The sequence below is a fragment of the Bicyclus anynana genome, chromosome 7 (assembly GCF_947172395.1).
Source record: "Bicyclus anynana chromosome 7, ilBicAnyn1.1, whole genome shotgun sequence".
NCBI lineage: Eukaryota > Metazoa > Arthropoda > Insecta > Lepidoptera > Nymphalidae > Bicyclus > Bicyclus anynana.
The window spans coordinates 1,436,131-1,463,325 of record NC_069089.1 but is presented as its reverse complement, the minus strand read 5'-3'; the positions used below and the strand labels follow the sequence as shown (position 1 = coordinate 1,463,325).

Genomic DNA, 27,195 nt, shown 5'->3' with positions numbered 1-27,195 from the left:
AGAATTTTTTCACCAATAGAAAGCTACATTATCAGCAGAAAACATAGTGGTCTGCTAGTAAATTTATAAACACGTTTCTACTTTGACGGCGCTCCCTAAATTTATTTATTTAAAATTATTTTTGTATAAAAAAACGTGCGCGTTTCGGGATGCTCAACAGAAATGATAATTTTAACCTGCTGCCGTGTGAATGAGAGAAAGGGAAGCCAGACAGTGGCGCCGTAACGCGTTACGTTATGAACGGCTCACCCTCCCATAAGAAGTTATCACTGCAATAATAAAACTTAAAATTATGAATAGCATGCAAAGGCGGCCTAATCTCTATCTCTATCAATATCGACCCATAGCTCTACACCTAACCTAACACTATAACCTGATTCGTCGTTATCAACCCATATACGGCCCACTGCTGAACTCGAGTCTCCTCTCAGAATGAGAGGGGTTAGGCCAATAGTGCACCACGTTGGCCCAATGCGGATTGGCTGACTTCACACACGCAGAGTATTAAGAAATTCTCTGGTATGCAGGTTTCCTCACAATGTTTTCCTTCACCGTTTGAGACACGTGATATTTAATTTCTTAAAATGTACACAACTGAAAAGTTGGAGGTGCATGCCCCGGACCGGATTCAAACCTACACCCTGCGGAATCGGAGGCAGAGATCATATCCACTGGGCTATCACGGTTTTATATAACCTGATTACTTGCGAAATATTATTATATTTGTTTGCACATGTCGTCTGTGTGTTGTTAATTAGACGTGTAGTCTCTAGGCGTCTATTCCTGTGCTCCACTGACGGCTTGACATTTGCCAGTCGAACCTAACGTTCAGACCAACGCTCCAATGATACGCGTTTTAGTATTAGCTAGGGTTGTATCTCGTTAATGTCTTTAATATCAGCCTATTTTAAGGCCTATTCTTATAGGACACCTAGAAAGTTAAACCCATCACAGTCCTCCAATGTGGGTTAGCGCGCATAGGGTTGTCACCCTATTTTTGACTTTTTTAACGATCACTATCAGACGTATATTTTTGAGACAATTTCGGAAGTAAGAAAATACTAATATATCTTATAGCTAGTACCCAGGGCGGTGATTTAAGGCCACAGAGTAATTACTGGACCTTTGAGGCAGTTCGTGTTATTTATCATCATCATATCAACCGATGGACGTCCACAGAACAGTAGGGACTTCCAAACACGATCTTGAGCCGCCTGCATCAAGCGAATCCTTGCGACTTGCTTGCTGTCGTTAGTTCACCTGTTCAGGGATCGACCAACACTCCGCTTTCTTGTGCGAGGTCGCTATTCTCACCTTGCACCTTGGGTTACCAACGTCCATCAGCTCTTTAAACTATTGCTACTTCAATTTCGCGACTCGTTGAGCTACGGCGTTGACTTTATTGGCGGTTCGTCTACCTACGTATCTCCTCATTTCTGATTTCATGTTCTTTATAAATGTTTATTATGTCACAGAAAGTATTTATATATAACGAGTCGTTGGTCACATCAAGCATCTTTAAATGAGATTTTGGGTTACGGTAAGGTGCAGCGTAGAAATTAAGCAGTAAATACTTAATACACTTACTCTTTCAAGTTAACAATCCATCTTAGATAGTACGAGTATCGTCACTTAACATATGACGAGACGGCAAACGTTAAGTAAAAAAAAATCCTTCCCTCTCGTTCTGTTAGTGTCTCCGCCGCGGCCAACTAGTTGCACAATAATCTACAGCTATAAAGACAATAACACAAACACACAGTTAAAATAAGAAAGTTGTGTGACAACCCTAATTGCAACAAACGACTGTTGATTGCCGATTTCCGTAAGAGTGGATTTATTGACACATATTTACGTACCGCGCGCGTAATTTTGCCAAACGTCAGCTAAATTAAATTGTAAACTCTTAGAGCAAGAGCCTGCGATGGCTAGACCTTCGCGAATATAATAAGGGTGCTTTCTTATGAATAATTAAATTATGATATAAACTAAAATTTGTCAGGCCATATTACTTTTTAACCGACTTCAATAAAAAGGTTCTCAATTCGACGCGTTACCGCATAACTTCGTAATTTCTTAACCAATTTTAAAAATAATGTTTTTGTTTGAAAGAGTATACTTCCAGATTGGTCACATTTAATTTTCATGAAAATCGGTGCTGTAATTTTGTTTTAAAATGAAAATAACGTAATGGCCCGTACTGTACTCCTTGGAAAAACTGGACTTTGGAAATTGTAAACTATCTTTGCTCGCTATATTAAATCGTGTAAACTTTCATTGCTAAATTTAAATTTTCATTCAAAAGTAACTTTATGTAGGCGCCGTTTCGTGTATCTATGAAATTCATAATCGCTGAGTTCATTCTAATTTTAAGCTCTCGGTTATGCTTGTAGTTCTAGCTATAGTAGCGGTTTGCGCGTCGAATGAGTAACCCCGTTTAGTTGCGATGGATTTAGACTGCGAACTTTATTTTGAAGTTTTATTTTTGCATCGAATCTCTGCCACAGGGTAGATAAGGATGCGTTATCTATACTGTGTATACGGTAATCATAAGACTCTTACGATGTTTTCTCTTTTCTTAGAGATCATCATGAGTGTCTGAGAAATCCTGTGTCTAGAGAAATCTGTAGGAGACTATTTAGAGGAGATTTATATATAGTTTAAACGTGGTTTGGACCTTTTCTTTTTTTTCTTTTTCTTTGGTTTAATTACCTGATTCGACTAAGTACCGTTGGGCTAATGTCCTACACATTCCTAATACAAATGATAATGGAATTGGAAAATATTTTAATAGTGATAGGCCAGTGGATATAACCTCCGTAATCACGGAGGGTGTAAGCTCGAATCCTGGCATGCAACTTTTCAGTTGTGTGCATTTTGAGAAATTAAATATCACGTGTCTCAAACGATGAAGGAAAAACATCGTGAGGAAACCTGCATACCAGACAATTTTCTTAATTCTCTGCGTGTGTGAAGTCTGCTCATCCGCATTGAACCAGCGTGGTGGACTACTGGCCTAACCCCTCTCATTCTGTGAGGAGACTCGAGCTCGGCAGTGAGCGGAATGTGGGTTGATAATGACGATGATGATGAATAATGATTATGTAGGTATACCTACTTAATTTGTTCGGTGGCATCTTGACACGGGGACCACTATTATTCGATTTATAACGAGAACAAATAAATTATTGGTTAGGTTAGGTTTAATTTTTTGGAAGAAAGAAACACTCGTTTTTCATATAAAGGAGCAGCAGGAGCTGACCATGTGAAGTCACATAGGTATTCACCAACCAAGTATATGCTATCATCACTTACAAATAGATACAAAAAAACATCCGTATCGCCAAAATCAATATCGGAAAACCAAGTGTTGACGGATGTAGGCGGAAATCGACAACGTCTAACGCTTCAAGGGGATATCTCTCAACATCTCGTCTTATCTCTTCGACGATGCATTGATGGGATGGAAGGCCTTACGCACTCGCCAATGCGATCGGCCGGAACTATCTCATTTATATATTTTTAATCTATACTAATATTATACAGCTGAAGAGTAAGGTGTGATAGCCTAGTGAATATGACCTCTGCCTCCGATTCCGGAAGGTGTGGTTCGAATCCGGTCCGGGGCATGCACCTCCAACTTTTCACTTGTGTGCATTTTAAGAAATTAAATATCAAGTGTCTTAAACGGTGAAGGAAAACGTCGTGAGGAAACCTTAAACTTAATTCTCTGCGTGTGTGAAGTCTGCCAATTCGTATTGGGCCAGCGTGGTGAACTAGATTGGCCTAACCCCTCTCATTCTGAGAGGAGACTCAAGCTCAGCAGTGAACCGAATATGGGTTAAAAACGACGAAGAGTTTATTTATTTGCTAGAACGCGCTAATCTCAGGAACTACTGGTCCGATTTGAAAAATCATTTCAGTGCTAGATAGCCCATTTATCGAGGAAGGCTATATTTTTGAATTTTATATTTGGAGCGGCTACGACACCGTCGTGTTCCTTGCGCTCCATCTGCCAGATTATTCTTAATCTGTGCTGAAACCACAAAAATAAATATGGCGGCCGAGGTGCTCGAATTACGAGCAGAGTCGAGTCCCGCAGTCGAGTCGAATCCGACCACTTGTTTACGTAATAAATTACACGCAATTATGTCTGATTCATAGATCTCATTCAGACTGAAGACATTTTGATTCAATACTTTTTGACTTTTGTTGAACCTTAAAATTAAGTTGAATAGTTGACATGTCAGGACATAGCGTAATGAATAGGGTAGTTGACACTTTTGTAAGTGATTTGTTATAGTGACGTCTTGAAACAGCTGAAATATACATCATGACCTATAGGCGTTTTGGCGCGTATTGCCAAAAACATAAAAACTAAAATTTTTATAAAATCACGTCTCGAAAAATTATGAATTTTTTTTCCAATCTAGTTGAACGATAATAATCTATTTAAGGTCATTTAAAAAAGTGTCAACTAGCCTGTTGTAATGCAACTTGCAATAGGCTGTGCGTATAGTTCGAAGAATCTATGGATATTGTCCCAAAGTGCTCGATAGGCAATCACGTATTGATGTAATCAAAGACAGTTATGATTGTACGGTTGAAAGGAGTTATTATAAATTGTTTTTTTTTTAATTTAGAGAAACATTGAGTTTCTTGCCATCTCTTCTTAGAGTCTGCCTTCCGAACTGATAATAGAGTCAATATAGAGCAAGCGACATATCGCGTGTGTGGTCAAATACTTATGTTTAAATCTTGAGTGGTAGGTAATTTAATGTATTTACCGTTAAATATAACTCGATGCGTCAAATATAACCTAGTGTTAGGCGCTTTACACACTTAGTAGGTAAACGATCGTGTTTTTAAATTGTAACAAGTAACGTAAAATAAGATATAATAATAATTTTTATAGTTTACACTTTCATCGTTTAATGCGGCTTATTAAAGGCCGTATTTAATTTAATTTAATCCTGTTTAGGGTACTGTGTCCTGAAGGCATAACGCACGTACTAACTTTAAGTGGGTAGTCCTTGGTAAAACAGGACTATATTTCTAAGAAGTCTAAGTAGTCGTATGTTATTTTACAGTATGGTATACCTACACTGTCATAGGTAAACTTTTGGGGTTGGGACTACTTACTTTATATGAAAATTATAAAACGGAGCTTGTTAGATTTTCAAATTTTAAAATCAAGTGAATTCATGATTCAAAAACTTAAGAGCATTAGTAAAATTTGTTTATTGTATGTCAAAATATAATTAATATAAAATGAAATTCGATTTTAAAGTTATTTATTTTAAATAACGTTAAGTTTAGTTTTTTGACGATTCTTCTCACCAGAATCTAGCTTCCGAACCGGTGCGGTGGTAGATTCAACACCACCAAAAATTCAGTTAAAATTAACGTTCCAGAAGTGCTTATAAAATTAGCCTACTTAAAGTAAACGATTTGAATCGAATTAATTAATTTTATGTCCCTGTTTGAAGTGTTTACAATGCGCCGGCCATTCAACCGCTGAATGCATTTAGGGCCTAAAATAACCAGAATCGGCGAAATGTTTACCAAGTATTCGCTTATGGAATAAAAATAACACAAACTGTGGGAGCAGTGTGCGGAATTATTCACACCTTAGTAACACTTTAACCATTGCCTCAGTTGCTACATTTTCGCGCTTTTATCGGCGCCATCTTTCGTGGATGTGGAAGTTGGTACATAGATTGCAAGTTTAACTTTTTTATACGGTCAGTGTCAAGGCAAAGGTTTACATCAATACATCCTAAGGTACGATACGTATTACGATATTATTTATTTTCATTGACAGAATACTCTTATTTAGGCCTTTCACTAATTATATTCATTTTAACATCGGAACATCCTCAGGTTACTATACTTAGTAACCTGATGTTCCGACTAAGGTAACTATCCATGGCCGAAGCCTCCCATCAGCAAGACCTGGACAAATTAAGAAAATCTCAATCTGCCCAGCCGGGGATCGAATCCTGGACCTCCGTTTTGTAAATCCACCGCGCATACCACTGCGCCACGGAGGCCGTCAAAATTTAATTCAGAAGAAAATACAGCGACGCTGTCAAAATAAACCAATACTTCCCAAGACAAACTTCATCATAAAATACGACCTAATATTGAGAAAGAATACAATAAGGAACTTGAACTAATTAATCCTAATAACTAATAACTATTAACTATAGAAATCATGCCCACGACCTAATTACTACTTGCTACTACACTAGATCCACATAAGTTTATGTCAAAGAGGTTTTATATAATGACAATTTTCCGGTAGAAAAATGGCGGAAACACACGACACTGTCGCCTTCGGCCGGCCGCATCGACTCATCGATCCTCAAAATAGCGATCGATCTCTTTGAAGTTGTCGCCACCTGTTTATAGTGTATAGTGACTATTTTATAACCCGATTCAATTGTCGTATGTTTTTTGACATTTTACAGTCTTATACGGATTTATTTTTTCTAAAAAATCGATGATTTTCCTATGACAATTGGATTCAGATTCAAATAAATTTGAATTTCGAAATTTTTGGTTATGATCTGTTTTTGATAGTAAGTGACAGAAATTACGATTTTGTGGTCATGTGGTCATAACTAACTCCTTCGTTGGTTAGTTAGTTATGCTCTGCATCATGAGGTTCTTAATAAGAGTCCTGGGTATGCTTTATCTCTATATACTACAGCATTGAGTTGGGAAGTTGGAGGTTTTACAACCCTGTGCCTCGGAGAGCACGTTAATATGTCTGTTCGAGTTATATTAATTAACATCTGATAGTGATAGTGATAGAGTCAAACATTATCACAGCATAGTAAGACTCCAAACTCTAGAACTCAAATCCCAACTGCTTGCTGTGGTCCAATTAAATAGGATTATAAATAAACAGAAAATTGACTAGAAATGTTCATTCTCATTGCAAGTTCATATTACTATCGTGTCATTTAAACAACCTGCATTAGCCCGATGTCAAGATTATAATAGCTTAGTAAAGAGTATAATAGACATTCAAGCGACCTGTCAATACAGACAAACTATTAGCCCTATTTGATATCTTAAATAACTTTACAAACAAATCTTGAAGATGTGCCTTGACACGTCTCTCTAGCAACCTGTCAAATAGAAAATAATATTGTGGGCGAACTATAGTCCGATGTAATAAATATAATTGACGCACGCGACAACACTACTTACTATACAGCGTTCGCCAACTGAGAACTCGATAGTCTCAATACACTTTCAACGTCTATCGAGGACGTGTCTCTTCCAGCAAATCTCCAGCGTTCGAAATTCGAATAAAATTAATTCGACCAAAAAGTTTCTAGTGTCTTCAAATTGTGTTGCGAACATTCGATTTTCAAATATCGCGCGCGAAATTCTCCCGCGTTGGTGATAGTGCGTTCTGAAACGGGAGTTAAGAGAAAAGTTTAATTGTGAGTGTAAACATTTAAGGCATGATTGTTACATCCCTAATTCCTTTTAATAAATAACTTTGATTTTTACTTCATTTTTCTAACCCTTATACACCACAACTGTATAAAGTTTGCTTATTATGACTTATTTTTAAAGAAACACTCTCGCATTATTAATAAAATACCTTGTTTTAAATTATACCGAATACTTTTTAATTAATAATGAATCTCTGGATTCTGTCTTAGTAATTTGTTACTTGTGACAACATTTCATTTACAACATTAAGTAATATTGTAAGTTTGAAGTGATAGACATCTTACATACCCAATTCGTGATATTTAATAACGTTCATAAGTTTTTAGATAGTTATTTACGAGTATCTTACCCTATAAGCCATTAAAGTTAAAAAGGGCATGCATATTGTTATTTCTATATCACTTCCTTTCTGATTTGGAAGTACTACTACATATTTAAATATGTTTACATACATACCTTTTTAAATGAGATTATACAATTTAAATAAACCTTGAAATTCTATCCTTGTGATGAATAATTGTAACCGCATTACATCACTTTCATTTGATATGGAAACAAGAAAGTTACGCTACTCGACGGTAGATGGCAGCACTTAAAACCATTACTCGTGTTTTTTTATTTAAAGTAAAATCAATTACAGGTAAAAATGCATCTATATTATCAATAGTTTTTATAGAAAAATAATGATTTTTCTTTAAAGCCTCAATAAAAATATTATAAAATGGAAGATAAAAATTGGCCATTAATGCTGGCAGCTTATCGATAATACCTATTAATTTTTTTTAAAAGAGTAATAATTGCCAAGTTGCTGTCCCGCTCATTTACAGAATAATCGATTTTCAAGCCAGTACAGTAGTAGAGTGATTACTAACAGACAGATTTGACTTTTTAAATAAAAAGTACTTGCAAAATAACCGGCCTGCCAGAGGGCGCCACAATCATAACACAAATAAAGTTATTAGGTAAAACAGTAAATTTTTATCCTTTCGATAACAAAAACTGCAATTTTGTCTATGTTTGTCTATTTCAATGACTTGTTTTATTTATTTATTTACATCACATCAATTTATGTTAAATCAAGAGAGGGGACGTTAATCGTGATATTAATTAGTTATTTAAGTCAGTTTGTACTATATTCGTGAGTTTTTGTACCAATTTATGTCAAATGCTCAAATGAGAGGACATGATCATTAAAGTCAAAATCAAAGTAAGACTTGATTGAAACAAATATGAATTTGAATAATTCATTATTATCACGCCATAGATTTTATAATAGAGATATGTCACCAACCACTAGCGCGTCATAACTGAGGCAAACAAAAGCTAATTTTTTTAATTTCAGTGATTTGCACAGTATACAAGAAAGTTATTTAAACAAATAATACTTAAATATTGTGTGTCGATTTGTGTTTCAGAAAGTGTAAAGACGGTATACTTACACATAAATTTATAAAGGAATTAAACGCAAAATTGTACATGTGTGCGCTCATTGGAGTAACTCGGCTCACATTTTGCGGTGATTTTGTAGGCACGTAACATGTCTATTATCTATAGTATAAAATGTCGTTGTTATCAGCTTATTTTAACGGCCAGTTACTGGGACAGGCCTTCTTTCTTATATGAGCCGGGATATAGAGCCAGTGGTGGATTTACAAATTTGTCGCCAGTAGACTATTGAATTTTTGCAGCCCAAGAACGCTTAAATTAGATAGGTACTTATCCTATTTCGCAATCAATACACATAAAATTGTAAGTTTTAATATTTTAGTAGGATTGTACAGGACGGGATTAAAATATTAAAATTATCCTCCTAAAATCTGCCGCCCTAGTCTACTCAGGCTACTGGTATATCCACCATTGTATAGAGCTTAGACTCACCACGCTGCTCCAGTGCGGATTGGCGGGCTTAGGGTGATAATGATAATGTTGTTGAATGAATGAATGAACGGAATTTGTTCAAGGTAAAGTTATCGTGGCCTCGCACTTGAAATGTGATTTGGCAAACCGCGTTTGGTTGCATTTCTGTCAATCGTCGCATCCCACTGAACTGAGTTGTTTGTTGTTTGTTCGTTCGTTACGGTCATTCACTAGGTCATGATTTTTTTATTGTAATAATTTACGGACATATATTACTATTATTATATTACTTAACTGGTGGTAATTAAAAAACCATCGCCTGTAAGAGCAACACATCGTAGCGCAAAAGGAGCACGTCTTACATAGAGAGGCATGTATAAGAATATCGTTTCCCAACCTGTGGTCCGCCGACCCCTGGGGGTCCGCGATTATGTGTATGGGGTCCGCGGCGTCATCTCTGGACTATACATAAATGCTAATATCTCATAACCAATCGCTACGCTTACTTAAAGCGAGCAGATTTCTTTCTTTTCAGATGAGAGACTAACTCACAGATATTAGAAATGAAAACTTGCTTGCATATGTTTTTTTGTATTTTGTCTGCCTTCGCACACTACAGGTGAAGCAATATTTGAAGTATTGAACAACTTCATTCCACTCATGAAATTACTTGTAAGAAGTTTGTGGCAGTTAGTACCCACGGTGCTCGGGCTAGGACCGGGATACTGTTTATTTTGTTAAGGGGGTCTGTGAAAACTGTGCTTGATTTCCTAGGGGTCCGTGGCTGAAAAAGGTTGGGAAACGCTGTATAACAAATATGTCATATACAGGGAAGGGAACTCGGGAGTATTTCCCATTACTCTAGAGTTATGTTCTTTAACAAAAATTAATTTAAAATGTTTAAGGAACATGTGTTTTAAAATGAATTTTTTCGGAGTATAAATAATGTTTCTTTTGTAAATACATCTTAAAATGTGTTCTTTATACGCATCCTTATAACAATGACGTAGCCAAACTTATTCATTGATCCATGAAAAATCCATGGGTTCCGCGGGATTTCGAGAACGTTGAATTTCCACATCCTTTTACTGCAAGCATTTACCAATGTTTAATTAAGTTTAAGTACCTAATTTGTATAGGAATTAAAACTTTTCTTTAAAGACAATGCTAATATTATTTGAAAAAGAATATATTTTAGCTTGATAGAAGACATTTAAAGGTCATTCACACGAGAACCTGTTGCCAATGTTTTAAAATAATACGATCTTTCAGTGATGCGGATTGCGTGAGATGGGATTTGTAGCGTTCAATAAATTTTCTTTAAAAATGGACTGAAAGCCTGCAATAGCCAGACCATGCCTTATTTTAAGATGGCTGAAAACCTTAATGATCCTACCGTTGGTAAGTATGGACCGTGGTGGCTTTGGAAGGTTGCAAGTTTTAAGGGTCCAAACCCTCAACCGTCTAAATATAAAGCCTATGTTTTATTATTCGACATAATATGAGAAATTGTGTTTTCAATCGCCAGCATAGCTTCGCGTGCCAACCCTTCGAATAACACCATCACAGATCAAGCTTTTGAGGTTTCTTTTTTTCTAATTTTTTTTTTCTTTTTTTTTTTGACAAGTTTACCCTTGACTATAATTTCACCTGATGGTAAGTGATGATGCCGTCTAAGATGGAAGCGGGCTAACTTGTTAGGAGGAGGATGAAAATCCACACCCCTTTTCGGTTTCTATACGATATCGTACCGGAACGCTAAATCGCTTAGCGGTACGAGAAATCGTTTGCCAGTAGGGTGGTAACTAGCCACGGCTGAGCCTCCCATCAGCCAGTGGAAACATGATTCGATATTATAATCTGTAGAAAATATTGAAAAAATATATTTTATTGTGGATCTGGACCCTTAAAACCTGCTACTTCCCAAAGCCATCACGATCCAAACTCCATAATTGGTCACCTTAGTTATCTGAAGAGGGCGTACAGATTGTTAAACTTTAAGCTTTCTTAAAATGAAGTATGTGTTGGTAAAATGAGGTAAGTCTGTCCATCGCAGGCTCTCGTTCTAAAATGTAATTTGGTAAAGCGCGAATCAGTTTTAAGTACTGCGGGGTTCCGTTTATTCCCATTCATAGGTTATGAAATGGTATCTTATTTAAAAGAGTCACTTTTATTGATATTTTTAAGGATTTCTTTTAACGACTAGTGACCAGGTTCGGTTTTCCAAAGATAATACGAGTATAAGCTAAGTTTAAAATTAAGATAATAACTAAAATAATTATATAATTGGTATAACTAAAGTTCTCAAGCTGAAAATTTACATCAATGTTGTCAATTAACTTTTTAATGTTTTTTTTTTCAATTTTAATAATTTGAATGATGAATGCAATTTATATGGCAGAATAGCATTCACCGGGTCTGGTTACTGATTATATTTTCTTGAACGAAATTAATTGAATTATATGAACTCAAAAATTGTAAACCGCCGGAAGAACGTAAATTAGCTGGTAAGAAGCGAGGCGTTACAACAAACAGATTATACGTTACACGCACACTTCGGCCAACTGGGATTAACGTATAAAAACGTGAAAGATGTTATGCCATACATAACATACGGTTTGGCATTCCGACGTAAATCACGTGGCGTCCAATTTATGAGCCTCGGGAAAAAAAATTCGACCGACGTAAGAAAAAATTAAAGATTTTTTTTTTACGTCGGCCACATGCTACTCACGTTGGTCGTTAAGTACGAGATTCGTGTGAATATTGAATAGAAACAGACGTTATTTTTCGCTAGTTCATTATGAGTAGGGAATAATTGATTTATTTCCTATAGTAGATATGATCCGCGGAAAACCGTCCGACCGCGAAACAACTAGACAGATAACCATGTATCATCATGATGGCTGTCCACTACTAGACATATCTTCTTTTAAAGACTTCCATTACCTTGAACCGTAAGTTGTCCCTGTTTACCAGATTTTGAAAAAGACGTACCGTCAAGCGATTTAGCGTTCCGGTACGATGTCGTGAAGAAAGGGGTGTGGATTTATTCTACAAACTAACAAGTTAGCCCGCTTCCATCTTAGATTGCATCATCACTTGACATCAGGTGAGATTTTAGTCAAAGACTAAATTGTAGAGAATAAAAAAAACCTTGGGCGCCCCCTAGACGAGAAGCTCTAAGCAATTGTTTAAATAGCTTGTAGGCTAATCCAGAACTGCCTGTTACCCACTTTATGTCATCGATTCACCTATTAGGTCGCCATTCTAGCACCTTTGTATCCCAACGTCCATCGACTCTTCGAACTATATGTCTCGACTCTTCAGCTTCGGGATTCGTTGAGCTACTCGTGTGTTGGTTTGTCTGCGGATCTCCTCATTTCTGATTGGATTGCTTGCCCTCTTTATGAGGTATTTAGTTAGCGTCCATCTTAAGGTATATAGGCTTGTTTAATTATAAAGAATAACGAAAATTGTAAATAATAATTATTTGAAAAGAGAGACTGTAAAGTTTACTTCAGGCTCTTCTCAATATAACCTTCCGAACCGGTGGTATGGACGGGAACCTTTTCTTTTTATGGGTTACAGACAGACATGCTGTCATAGGGTACTTACTGGCTGTCTGTAACTTTTAGATTTGAATATTGGATAGAAGCAGGCGTTACCTTGCGGAAGTTCATCATGAATAGATATCATCATCATCAATAATAATTTATTTATTTTGCTATCATCCGCAAAAAGCCGACGAACCCATGCGACAACGTACGTTTCACCCCGAAACCGGAGCATCCTCAGGAGATTTTGACTCTACAACGTGCAATTGTAATTGCACATTGCTTATATTTGAATAAATTTATTTTACTTGAAATAAACAAACTTTTAAGAACAGCTTAGATTTAATACCATGAACGCGATGTACTGGCTAGCTACTGCAGCAAGCAGGCCGAGTGCACACGGCTCGCGGTGACGTCACGCGGTGTCCGGTTACCGCCCGCCCAGCGCCCGGCGACTTTCTCCCGCCCAGCTCAAAGGCAAGGTCGACACGACGCGCGCGACACTGTGCCGGACACTGATTACCCAGATATAAGCGGAATTCGGAAGGAAGAAAGATATTGTGTGTTGGGAAACCTCTGACGCTCATATCAAGTCACTAGCGGACGCTCGCGACTTCGTTCACCCTGTAGACCTCCTTAATCCGGCCCTATCGCAAAATCCGTTCTTAGCGGACGTTTACTACCTATGAACTACTTCTACGAACGTCAAGCGGTTTTCGAGTATTCGTGATGAATGGATGACCTTTCGCATTTATATATTATGACTAGCAGACGCTGCGCGGTTTCACCCGCGTGGTTCCCGTTCCCGTAGGAATACCGGAATAAAATATAGCCTTCCTCGATAAATGGGCTATCTAACCCTGAAAGAATTGCTGAAATCGGACCAGTAGTTCCTGAGATTAGCGCGTTCAATCAAACAAACAAACAAACTCTTCAGCTTTATAATATTAGTATAGATTAAGTAGTGTTAGGGCTCTCTCTTTGATTTTTTTTTTTATGAACGGTGATTTTCAACGAAATTAACTCAAAGGCAAGCACGACACGATGCACGCGGCACGTAACAGTGTGTCATACACTGTGTGTAGTATGTGTATACTCACATACGCGTTCGGAATTCGGAAGGAAGGAGGCGCTTTTAGTTGGAAAACATTTGACGTTCATTCTAAATTGATTAGGTGTTGGGGTTGCTTTGTTTTTTTTTATTTACTCGCTGGCGACTTTCACAATCCCAACACTGTTTACGCTGATTTACGTTCGGAATTCGGAAATAAGGATTGTAAAACATTTAGCGCTCATAAAAATTGATTGAGCAGTATTAGGGCTCTTTTTTTCGCGTCGGCGATTTTCACTAAGCCCAACTCTATGGTAAGGTCAACAATGTACACGTGACACTGGGTTTTTAGGGTAATTACCTAGATATACGCGAAATTCGGAAAGATGGAAGTATTTATAGTTGAAGAACATCTAACGGTAGTCTATAGTGTGATGAAAATTATACTCCGCTAGTTTCTTACAACACTTTATTCCACTTTTTACAATTACAAATTATTACAAATTAAATAATAATATCTCTACTGTTACACTATTTCACCCAAACCACCTCTCTTCACCACACTTCCCCGAATAATCATCTTTTTTCTCCCTTCCTACACTGCTCACGCCACCAACCCCTCCAATTCCTCGTTTTGCCGCCAAACGTTCCTATTGGTCTTACAATAAATGGCGCCTTTTGTAACAGCCAATCACATCGGACCTGTCATTTTCGTTTCACAGACTACAGATTTTATCCACAGAATAAAAATATAGAGAACACAGACTACTTTTTTTATAAAAATCATGACAATAGTTTATCTAGAACGAGACATACGCGTTCGGATTCCGGAAACAAGGAAGAGATTGTATGTTGGAAAATATACCGCTCGTCTAAATTATTAACTATTAGGGATTCTTCTTTTTTTTAAAGTCACTAGCGACTTCACTACCCCACAGTTTTTAATATAATTTACGTTCGAAATTAGGAAGGAACGAAGCGTTTGTTGTGGGCATTAAGACTTTCATTTCGATGTACGCGGCACGTGGGACTTTTACGTTATAGTTTTAAAACTTTACTTTTTTATAACTTTAAAAAAAATATTTATTTATAAGTTAATTTTTTATAAAAAAAAATATAGTGACTTTAGATCTCTCTAAGATCTATAAGACTCTTATAGGGTGGCAATTCCGTTGTACATATTTTTTGCGCAACTGTTATCGTTTATGCAGCGCAAGCAATGGAAGATCTCAAAAAAAATATTTTCATCTCTTTTTTGCAAAACTTTTCTTTGATGCTCTGCTCCTATTGGTCGTAGCCTGATGTTATACATATAACCTATAACCTTCCTCGATAAATGGACTATTTAACACACAAACTTTTCAGCTTTTGCATATTAGTATAATTATATACAAATATATAATTATTTTAGTACAGCATATAATGTAGATAAATAGTAAATACTAAAAATAAACTTGACTCAGTTACAAAATCTGAGATGTTGCTGTGGCAAACTAAAATGAGTGCTGAGATTACTGCGCTAAAACCCAAGACGAAAAGTGACTGTCATATTATATCACAAAGTCCAAAGGGAAGCCGGCAGTCCAATAAACCTAGATCACCTCAACATAATAGTAATAACATGCACATTGAATGCAATTCGCAAGTAAAAAATGTCACAGCGCCGCGCGCGTCGCAAAAACCGGTTTTAGACGAGTGTACCTACGACTATGTACCGACCTACCGAGACATTGCAATGTCAAGTTCGACCGCAGCGGCGCCCGTACCGCAGAGAAAAATGAATCGTAACGACACTGAGCGTAAGGATGAAGATGGCTTTACATTAGTGGAACGAAAAAAATATAATTATAGAAAAGCAAACATGCGTGGATCTCTCGCTAGAAATGGGTCAATCCAGGTTGCGGAATCACTTTGTCAAATTTATATATCGCGAGCTAAGACTACGGTCACCGAAAAAGACATTAGAGATCACATTTTGGAAATGGGGCAGGAGTGTATCAGTGTAGAAAAGTTGAAACAAAATTATACTACGGCCTTTAACTCTTTTAAAATTGTTATTTCTGCGAGCAGACTGGATAAGTTCTTGGATGCTAGTTTTTGGCCGGAGGGCCTGGTATATCGTAAATTTCGAAACAGCCCTAGGCCTCAAGCGAATAATAAACTAGTCAATGGGTGACGGTTCTATTAAACTTTTAAATAACATGGTAAATAAAAGTCCTAACAACACAAGTGGCAACATAGTTATGGTATCCTTTAACTGTAAATCCTTAAAGAGGTCCATAGATCAAATACGTACCTTATGTATTGATTCAGATATAATTTGCCTGCAAGAAACCTGGATTCTACCCCATGACCTTAACCTAGTAGACACCGTTCATGACGACTTCGGATGTACAGCAAAGTCATCGGTTGATACATCGAAAGGGATCCTGAGAGGGCGACCTTATGGTGGTGTTGCCATACTATGGCGAAAATCCAAATTGCGTAATGTGTCTGTTATTGAATGTTCGAGCGATAGAATAGCTGCGATACGTGTTAATCTCGATAATAATGAATTTGCAGTGTTTACGGTATATATGCCTACGGATAGTGAGGAAAATTTACCTAATTTTACAGACTGTCTAGCAAATATAAGTGCTACCATAGAAGTAAATAATTTGACAAAGGTATACATTTTAGGGGATCTCAACGCCCATCCTGCCACGAAATTTGACTCGGAGTTAGTGTCGTTTTGTACCGAGCAGGAATTAATATGCGTTGATTACGAACTATTAGACAGAAACTCAGATACCTATACATATGTGAGTGATATCAATGGTAGTCGTAGGTGGTTGGACCACTGTATCTCAACAAAGTCAGCGTGGAGCACGGTAGAATCAGTGGAGGTGTTGTACGGGGTTTATCTGTCTGATCACATACCGTTACGTATGAAGTGCAACTTTGGCTGCTCTCACGTTGGTTCACCCGTCTATAATGATAATCGTCTAGTAATAACGACGCCAGGTTCCAACTCATTTGATAAAATTAAGTGGAACAACCGCGACCCTAGTCAAATTGAATTTTACTCCAATTATTGTAGTTCGAAATTAGAGATTTTAAAGGATTTTTATTGTTTTAAATGTAAGAATAATCAGCACTGTGATAATATTACCCAACACTGTGATTTTATTAGTAATTTGTACACAAGTATAACTAATATACTTCAAACGGGTGCTATAATAACTTCTAATTTGCGTTCCGGTGGACGTCATCGTTTACATAAGCCAATTATCGGTTGGAACTATCATGTCAACGAATATCACAAAAACGCAAAGTTTTACTATAACAGTTGGTTCTTAGCGGGCAAGCCTTCGTCTGGAAGTACATATGACAAAATGATTGAAAGTCGAAAAGCTTTCAAAAATAAATTAAGTTGGTGTCAGCGAAATGAGGAAAAAATTAAATTAGATATTCTTGCAACACATAAAAAAGAAAAAAACTTTGCTAAATTTTGGAATGCAACTAAAAACTTTAACGGTAAACAGAAATTGCCCTTAACTGTCGAAAATTTACAGGAGCCTAAGGAGATTGCTGATCTTTTTGCAAAAAAATTTAAATTAGAGCCTTTAAATACAGAAGCACCTAAAGATGGAACGCCCTCGTCCAAAAACCTTTCTAGAAATTATGTACAGCTTACACCAGTCGACATAAAAAATGCAGTAAATAAAATTAAACGAGGTAAGTCACCAGGTCACGACAATTTGAGTATTGAGCACATAGTGTGTGCAGGTAATGTGCTATACTCAAAGCTATGTTCTTTATTTAATTTGTGTCTAAGATATTCATATTTACCAACTGACCTTATGAAAACGATTGTTATACCTATTGTTAAGAATAAAACGGGTAATTTGAGCGCTACTAGTAACTACCGGCCTATCTCCTTAGGTACTGTAATAGGAAAGATTTTGGAGCGAGTTGTGCATCCCGAACTGCAGAAATTTATTAATATTGATGATTCGCAGTTTGGCTTCCGACCCGGTGTATCAACAGATTCTGCTATTTTCAGCCTAAAACATATAGTGCAGTATTATACCCAACGGGACACATCCGTGTATGCATGCTTTCTAGACCTGAGTCGCGCATTTGACCTGGTAAACTATAGTCTACTATGGAACAAATTGCATGCGGCCCAGGTGCCTAGCGAAATAGTAGATCTGTTGAGATACTGGTATGGTGGCCAGATTAACCATGTAAGGTGGGGTGAAACACTGTCTAGTGGGTTTAGACTAGACTGTGGTGTTCGCCAAGGTGGCTTAACCTCCCCGGATCTCTTCAATGTGTACATAAACGATCTGATAGGAGAGCTCAGAAGCACTAAGATTGGTTGCCATCTCGAAAACGTTTGTGTAAACAATCTTAGCTATGCAGACGACATGGTGCTTCTGAGTCCTTCAATCAGAGGGCTAAGAAAACTCCTTTCAATCTGCGGTCGTTATGCTAACGACCATGGGTTGAAATACAATGTTCTTAAATCTGAAATGATGGTCTTTAGATCTGGAAGAGGTCCGGAGAGAGTGCCTCAGGTTTATTTGAATGGTTCTGCAGTTCGGGAAGTGAAGCAATTTAAATATTTGGGTCATGTCCTCACGGGTGATCTTGAGGATGACTTAGACATAGAAAGAGAGAGAAGGGCGCTTTCGGTTCGGTGCAACATGCTCGCTCGTAGATTTTCCAAATGTAGTGTGGACGTGAAATTAACGCTATTTCGTGCATATTGCCAATGTTTTTATACATGTCAACTATGGACGAAATACAAAAGATCATCCATGAGCACCATTAGGGTGCAATATAATGATGCATACCGCATCCTAATGCGACTCCCTAGGTACTGCAGTGCGTCGAGCATGTTTGCTGAGGCGAAGGTTCCCGACTTTTTTGCGATTATACGAAATCGCATAGCCTCTTTCTGGGAAAGACTCAGACAATCAAACAACGTCATCCTCAAGGTCATCGGTGAGCACATGTCTGGCCCGATATTTGACCATTGGCGACGTGTTCACCGGGACGCAAATAAAAAGTAGGTAAAATTAGTTATAAGATGACGTGCAATTTTATTACGAATTATTTTTATTTTTATTTTTCATTAATTATAAGATATCATACCGTGTCATTTTAATATTTTAGTTTAATTTACGACGTATATTTAAATTATTATACTTTTGTATGTGGATTTTTATCCTTAATAAAGAAATTATTATTATTATTATAAAAAATTGCGACGCCAAACGATATAAAGAAACAAGAATAAAAATTTTAATAAAAAAAATTCAACCGACTTCCAACTCAAAAAATAACTTTAACTAAAAAGCAAAAAATAACATCCTACCTATGTGCTACCTTCTGATCAGTTTGAAGGCGGTGCCAAGCCAGTGATGTTTTAATTAAATACGCTTAAACTACAAAATTTCTGTGGTTATTCCAGAAACAGCTTTAATTAAAACACGACACTGGCTTGGCACCGCCTTCAAACTGATCAGAAGGTAGCACATAGGTAGGATGTTATTTTTTGCTTTTTAGTTAAAGTTATTTTTTGAGTTGGAAGTCGGTTGAATTTTTTTTATTAAAATTTTTATTTTTTTTATTTTTAGTGTTAGCATACCCACTGCGTGTGTACCTACAGTCGCAACCTATCTAAGTGGAAAGTTCTTATCAATACAAAATTATCAAGTCCAAACACAAGGTAGCTACTGAGAGCCGTCGAGGAATTCTCTTTACTGTGCTTCGTCTTCATCACCAGACCCTTAATACAGTCGCAATCCATCTAGGTGGAAAGTTCTAATCAATACAAATTTATCAAGTCCAAACACAAGGTAGCTACTGTGAACCGTCGAGGAGCTCTCTTCACTGTCCCTCGTCTTCATCATCAGCCCCTAATACAGTCAAAATCCATCTAGGTGGTAAGTTCTCATCAATACAAATTTATCAAGTCCAAACACAAGGTAGCTATTGTGAACCGTCCAGGAGTTCTCTTCACTGTCCCTCGTCTTCATCACCAGACCTTTAATACAGTCACAACCCATTTAGGTGGAAAGTACTCATCAATACAAAGTAATCAAGACCAAACAAAAGGTGACTGCTGTAAATCCTTGACGAGTTCCATCGTCAGTGTTTCGGCTCCATCATCAGACCAACTCCAAACCTTCATAAAGTTGTAGTGGTTTAAAATACCTTATAGAAACACTAACAAACGTACTAGCCGTCTCTACAACTTTCGAAAGTTCCCCTCAATTTCTCCAGGATGCCATCATCAGATCCTGACATGAAAAAAATGGGACCACCCTGGAAGTAAACCCTACAAAACAAAAAAAGAATTTTCAAAATCGGTCCATAATTGACGAAATTATCGCTGGACATACATAAAAAAAAAAAAAAAAAAAAAACATACATACAGCCGAACGTAGAACCTCCTCCTTTTTGGAAGTCGGTTAAAAAGTTTCCAATAGGTAATTGCAATAAAATCGTGTTTGGCACTGTGACAGAAAATATTGCGTTGTTTTTGAAAAAGTTCAAAAGATTTCTCTCAAGTTCAAGGTCGTCGTGGTTCGAGTGCAAAATTACATTTTCAATAAAATTACATTTTCAGCAAAATTACAGTAGAAAATGATAAACTGGCGATGACTGGCGATTTTAAGTTTTCCTGACTCTTCGAAAGTGTTTGTAAACTAAGCCTAATTGAAATAAATGAATATTGACTATTGATTATATATTCGTATAATTTCTCATTTCTCAAGGAATAATAAGAACCGGCTACCTTAAGAAGACGATAGGAATTTTACTATGTATTAACTAAAAATACAATAGATAAAACATCTAAAATTATTACCATTATTAGCTGTGATTTAGCTATAATAATTACAATTAGTTTTAGAAATTCGCATCTCGATTTCGAAGATTTGCATGAACAGACAGACAAACAAAACAGTTTACAACCAATGGCTAACAAAGTATATGATGTGAAAATCTTTGCAAGGGTCGTGATTTAGATGTTGTTTATGGGTCATTCCACGTCAAATCGACCAATAGTTGGACTCGACCCCTTTCGATTTGGATAAATTTTGGTCAGAAGTTTTCTTTTATCCTATAACGAAGTTCTGCCGAAGAAAAAAAATTGAAAAATTTTTTTTTCAAAAGTTATGCAAAATCCAAAATTTCACTATTTTCCATATTTTTTAAATTTATGTTTTAAAAATCTCGAAAACTATTGCAATTAAAAAAATCGCTTATGGTAAACTTCAAAGGGGATACTTGGGGCTATTAAAAAAAAAAAATTCCAAAAAAAAATTTTGAAAAATCTCCAATTTGTGAAATTTTGAATTTTTGAAAATTGTCAAAATTGACCGTCGACAATAAATTTTTGGCTCAAATTTTTTTGTGTACTACCTTGTACCAATCTTAAAAGATCCTGAAATTTTTGGAACTGTGTTTTTTGTTTTTTCAAAAATATGAATTTTTGAAATATGTTAAAAAAAAATTTTTCTTAAATTTTTTTTTTAATCAGTTTGGCGAATCGCGTAATTTTGATATTTTGAACAGTTGAAATTTCATTTAGTGGCATAATGATGAGAAAAAAAACAATGACATTTTTTGGGATCATTTTCAAAATAAAACTCGTAAAAAAATGATACTGACACCTGTATTATCATTTGATGTTAAAGTAGAAGAAGTGGTGACATCTGTGGCGTGACGTTTCGGGCGTGGCGTGACGGGAAGTAAACTATGCATTTCGTGTACTAAAAGAATCTATAGTGAATTACCAAAACATCAAAATGAAGTTGAAATATTTGAAAAAACTGTGTCGAAGAAAGTCAACTAGTTGAGAGTGTCTCTGAAGATTCCGTTTCAATTCATCAAAACCATCCGAAACACCTGACCAAGTAGGAACTCCAATATTAATTTAAAGCCTGGTGAAGAGATAAGATGTTCAAAGCATGATTGCAGTTTCGATGTCATCTCATGATATCGTTATTTTTTCTGCACTCAAAATTTTAACTTGATAATGTCCTCAAATTAAACACTTGATAAGATAATTGTCATAAGTTTAGAATTTGAAGAAAGAGTTATTTCTAGACACTTACTTAGAATGATGACTGTCTTCGAAATAAAAATCAGAAAGGTTAACTTTATCTTACACGTAAAGATTCAAACGTCACGCCACAGATGTCACCACTTCTTCTACGTTAACATCAAATGATAATACAGGTGTCAGTATCATTTTTTTTACGAGTTTTATTTTGAAAATGATCCCAAAAAATGTCATTAATGTTTTTTTTTCTCATCATTATGCCACTAAATGAAATTTCAACTGATCAAAATATCAAAATTACGCGATTCGCCAAACTGATTAAAAAAAAAAATTTAAGAAAAATTTTTTTTAACAAATTTCAAAAATTCATATTTTTGAAAAAACAAAAAACACAGTTCCAAAAATTTCAGGATCTTTTAAGATTGGTACAAGGTAGTACACAAAAAAATTTGAGCCAAAAATTTATTGTCCGACGGTCAATTTTGACAATTTTCAAAAATTCAATATTTCACAAATTGGAGATTTTTCAAAAATTTTTTTTGAAAAATTTTTTTTTTAATAGCCCCAAATATCCCCTTTGAAGTTTACCATAAGCGATTTTTTTAATTGCAATAGTTTTCGAGATTTTTAAAACATAAATTTAAAAAATATGGAAAATAGTGAAATTTTGGATTTTTGCATAACTTTTGAAAAAAAATTTTTAAATTTTTTTTCTTCGGCAGAACTTCGTTATAGGATAAAAGAAAACTTCTGACCAAAATTTATCCAAATCGAAAGGGGTCGAGTCCAACTATTGGTCGATTTGACGTGGAATGACCCTTATATTTCTTTAGAAATTTTATAAAACCTATTTAAAAAAGGTATATAAGTTACAGTAATTAACTGTTTATATCTGGAAACCCCACAGTTGTATTGTAAAAGCAGGCAACCTTTCACTTTTGAATTATTATTTATGGTATATTATAGTGTAAGATTTTTTTAATTAAATAAATGAAAAAAATCATCATGAATACTGTTCGGCCCCAATTTAACTAGGCAACCTATCTGCAATGTGTCAATGTGAATATTTTCTATAATTTATTTCTTATCCCAAATAAATAACAGATGAGGGTATATATTTCTTATGTAGGATCTCGTACCTTAAAGTATAGGTATTGTTCCCCAGATTTTCCATTACTTATTACTTAGTCGGTTCTTTTACTTTTACCTAATCAATTAAAATATTACTTTTCCAAATCTCTACTTATCTGGCGGTGTTGACTTTATAGATACAGCATTTAATTTATTTGAAAACGTTATGAAGATTAACAATGACGATAATCTTTGCGCAGTTAAATTGAGTGAACTCTTTCCATATAAATGAGGCTTTAATCGTAATAGGTCGATGACCTCTTGAGTTAAGTCAAAATTGAGGATTAAATTAAAACACAATTTTAAATGACTGCTGAGAGTTTCAATGCCGACGTGGTGACGGCGGGGAATCATAAATTAGAAGCTCTGTACATTAAACAGAAAGATACAGTTATAGCTGCTAAAAATACTTGTAAATTAAATTATCTTCAAAGGATTTTAAAAGAAAATCTTTTGGAGTTTTATCGTCATCTGATGTGATAGATGTCCGTGGAAGTTTGACTCTATGTTGGGTTTGTTGTGGATTCTTGGACCAAGGCGACTTTGGAATCCTCAAAGGCTTTTAATTTTAAACTTACTTTACTCATCTCCATTATTTTATTCCAACTTTTCAGTTATATGCATTATAAGAAATTAAATACCCCGTGATGACGGTGAAGGAAAAACATCGTGAGGCAGCTTGCATAAGTATCTGAGAATTTTCTTAATTTTCTGCGTGCGTATGAAGTCTGCCAATCCGCATTGGTCCAGCGTGGTGGACTATTTGGCCTAACATCTTTCATTCTGATTCGAGTTCAGTAGTGAGCCGAATTTGGGTTGATAATGATGATTATTTTGTTTATAATAATATGAAAAAAATCTATCAAATGACTATTCTAAATGCAAACGTCTTAATGAATAAACGAATATTGATTTTGACATTTCTTAAAATTGGTTTATGACACATGTTTGTAAACGATTATGCTTATTGGATCATTTAGTTTTATATGGTTGCTGCATCTGTTCATTTCAATCAATAGCAGCCAAACGAAAAGGGTGTTATTATTATCTTGCATTGTTTCTACAATAATATCATTGTTAAATTGGACACATGATGCTATTAAAGCTGACGTGAAATCTTCATTGTCTTAATCATAAACGAATTATAACCTTGGGGCGAGATTAAACGCGACAAACGTAATCATATCTGGCCACATCGCCAAACACATTTCTAATTGTGGACACAATGTTTGGCAATGTGCAGCATTTTAATTCAGTTGTTCATGCCTTGTGCCGTGCGTTACATCGAATCTAATCCCTTTCCTGACGATCGATAAACCTACCCCTACCCTTTCCAAAAACAGTGACCTGTGAACGATGGGACTACTCATGTCAGTAGCTATATCATATATCGGTTTCCATGAAGCGTTTGAGTGCATGAAACACATAATCAGTGGAATTGTGCCGGACACAGAACCGAATTTCAATGAACTGGTCGACTATTATACGCGACTGCTTCAAAAGTCGGCGAACTCACCACGGGATTGGACCAGAGGCTGCGGTCTTGGCTATCTCTCTCTAACCGAAGACAAAGATGGAAGGATAAATTTAGCGCAAGTCAAATACTATGATCAGCAACACAATACAACAGCTCTGTTATTTTCCACAAAAATCTCCAGCTTCGGACAGGATACCATAGATGAAAGCACTCAAACAAATGGAGATATAGGAACAGATGGATACCTCCCTACGAAGACAAAGACAATAATATCAGACACTGATGATTCATTCAGTGTCGGTCAAAAAATCAGATCGACGACGCCTACGCGCCAATCGCCAAACACTTTCGGTCGTCCAGGAACTGATGAATATGATGCCAATCGAAAACTTACATGGGAATACACCCCCAAAGAGAAGAGTCCCAAACCTTCATCACCCCCAGAAATACAGTTTGAATCGTACAGCGGTAACCAAAACGGAGAAATAGTATTGAGCGACAATTTTTTAAGGTTAATATTCAGTTATTTTTGAACACTGTATGCCATTAGAACTTCATAATGCACGCTCTGTAGCGATCTTGCCACTCATTTGGTCTCATCCGATTATGTCATCGCCACCTGTTTTATTACTTTATCATGTGGAGCCCGCCAAATCGCATTGGAGCAGCGTGGTGGTTCTAATCTTCCTTTCCTATAAGAAAGGAAGAGGCTTGTGCCCTGTAGTGGGTCATTAAAACAAGGTGATAAGGATGTAAGGAAGTAGATCCATTTCCTCATTTGTATTATATCCTACTTATGCAATCATACATTTGTTTAAGATCTCTTGACGGAATTAAGTATCGACCGCTGCAACGACACGATCCGAGCGGCAGACGGAGGTCATTTAGAAAACGAGCATCTTCATCTTCGAATTCATCGAAAGAATCGCGAGCTTCGCGAGAAGAAGAAGTTAAAATGTTCACATCGCTCGAAGAAGCTGAGTTCAAAAACATGAATAAAGATGAGAATTACAGTGGATTTGGAAGTGCTCCTAATCTAGCGGCGCGTTCTTATTCCAGAAGTCGATCGAGAGAGAAATCGCGGAGCCCCGTCGTTGACGAACGGATAGACGAAGCGCGCGCGGTCGTCAAGGATAATCCGGTATCGAGGTCCTTTGAAGAGAAAAGTGAAACGAAAATCCCCGAGGTAACTGAGGAAGAAGAAGAAATTGATTTTTGGGGAAATGTGGAAGATTAGAAGCGCTTACTCTAACGCAGCACGTTCGCAACACCGCTTTATTTATAAACGAGCATGACTGATTTGAATAAAAATTGTTGATTCCTCCATTTTGTTTGTTTTTGAATCCTTTAGTATAGACTTTCCTCTCAGACCGGAACCAGTGTTTTGATCAAAGGCTTAAGTTTGGCTTTTATTTACGTTTTGAGAGATACATATTGTACAGTATAAAAGCACTTTGTACTTAGATACATTATTAGTTTTTTTTCTGGATAATTAGTTTTAGAGGGTGATATTGTTTTGGTGGTATTGCTTTTTATTGTTAAAAATTTAAAACCATTTTTAACTTAGTCCCATTAATTATCTCTTTTAAAAGCAAAAAGGAAAGGTAAATTGTGTTGTCTTGGCATAACCAAAAGTCGTTAAAATAATTACTTATTTCATCATTAATTATTTTCTAAATTAGATTTAAAATTTATTTGTATAATAAATTTAAGAAGAAGAAACATTGGGACAGGCTGCTGAAGTAGTCAAACTTTATTCAAAATTCATAAAACTTGAAATTTATTGCAATTCTTATAATATAATCAATCTCATAGACTTTATACTAAGTTGTAACCCATAAATTCAGATATTTTAAGGTTATTAGAATTTATTGAACGTAAACTGTGACTGTGAGTAGTTGCACAAGAAATCCTAAAATATACGGGCGACGTGTACCCTCGACCTACTTGTTGTTGGAAGTACGACGGCGACCTTCTGTGTACGCCACTCCTCGTTTAATTATGGGATATATGGGATAATGGGATAGATGGCTTCGATGCTAATTACTTTCTACATTACGGTAATATCTTTTGACAGCTCTACGGCAGAGACTGCTGCTACCTAGTCGTTACGTCATTTATAGATCAGCCTCTGTAGCCAAGTGGCATGTCGATTATTTTTCTACGATCGAAAACGCTTCGAAAACTACAAAAATATATGGGAATGATATTTGCTATCGACAAGTCACGTGATCAAGATCTGTCATTCTAGTTTTCGAAGTGTTTGCGATCGTAGAAAAAGAATCGTCGTGTCATCTGGCTACAAGGGCGGGGATGTGATTCCGCTATTTTATACTCGTCGATGTTATATTCGCCGAGAACAAGTTTTATTAGAAACTAGCTGACGCTGCGCGGTTTCACCCGCGTGGTGCCCGTTCCCGTAGGAATATGGGGACAATATATAGCCTATAGCCTTCCTCGATAAATGGGCTATCTAACACTGAAAGAATTTTTCAAATCGGATCAGTAGTTCCTGAGATTAGCGAGTTCAATCAAACAAACAAACAAACAAACTCTTCAGCATTACAATATTAGTATAGATAAT

At 36.2% G+C, this 27,195-nt stretch overlaps 2 protein-coding genes across 6 annotated transcripts in view; both read left to right on the top strand.

The window, feature by feature from the left end:
* The window catches only part of LOC112047339 (four and a half LIM domains protein 2), a 212,296-nt gene that overhangs the window by 139,201 nt on the left and 45,900 nt on the right, over positions 1 to 27,195 (top strand). The window lies entirely within an intron of this gene.
* On the top strand, positions 24,331 to 25,935 carry LOC128198288 (uncharacterized). Of its 2 annotated transcripts, none has more exons than XM_052882725.1 (2): positions 24,331 to 25,122; positions 25,671 to 25,935. In XM_052882725.1, exons 1-2 carry the CDS (start codon positions 24,491 to 24,493, stop codon positions 25,846 to 25,848), a joined length of 810 nt encoding a protein of 269 aa, XP_052738685.1. In that variant the 5' UTR covers positions 24,331 to 24,490; the 3' UTR covers positions 25,849 to 25,935. The 2 variants fall into 2 exon arrangements, with proteins under 2 accessions (XP_052738685.1, XP_052738684.1); XM_052882724.1 differs by having other exon boundaries at positions 24,353 to 25,122; positions 25,431 to 25,935.

Bases quoted from the DNA above. Each gene is read 5' to 3' on its own strand.
- LOC128198288 (XM_052882724.1), top strand. From the start codon at position 24,491: ATGGGACTACTCATGTCAGTAGCTATATCATATATCGGTTTCCATGAA. The intron at 25,123-25,430 runs GTTAATATTCAG...CATTTGTTTAAG, and splicing joins TTGAGCGACAATTTTTTAAG to ATCTCTTGACGGAATTAAGT.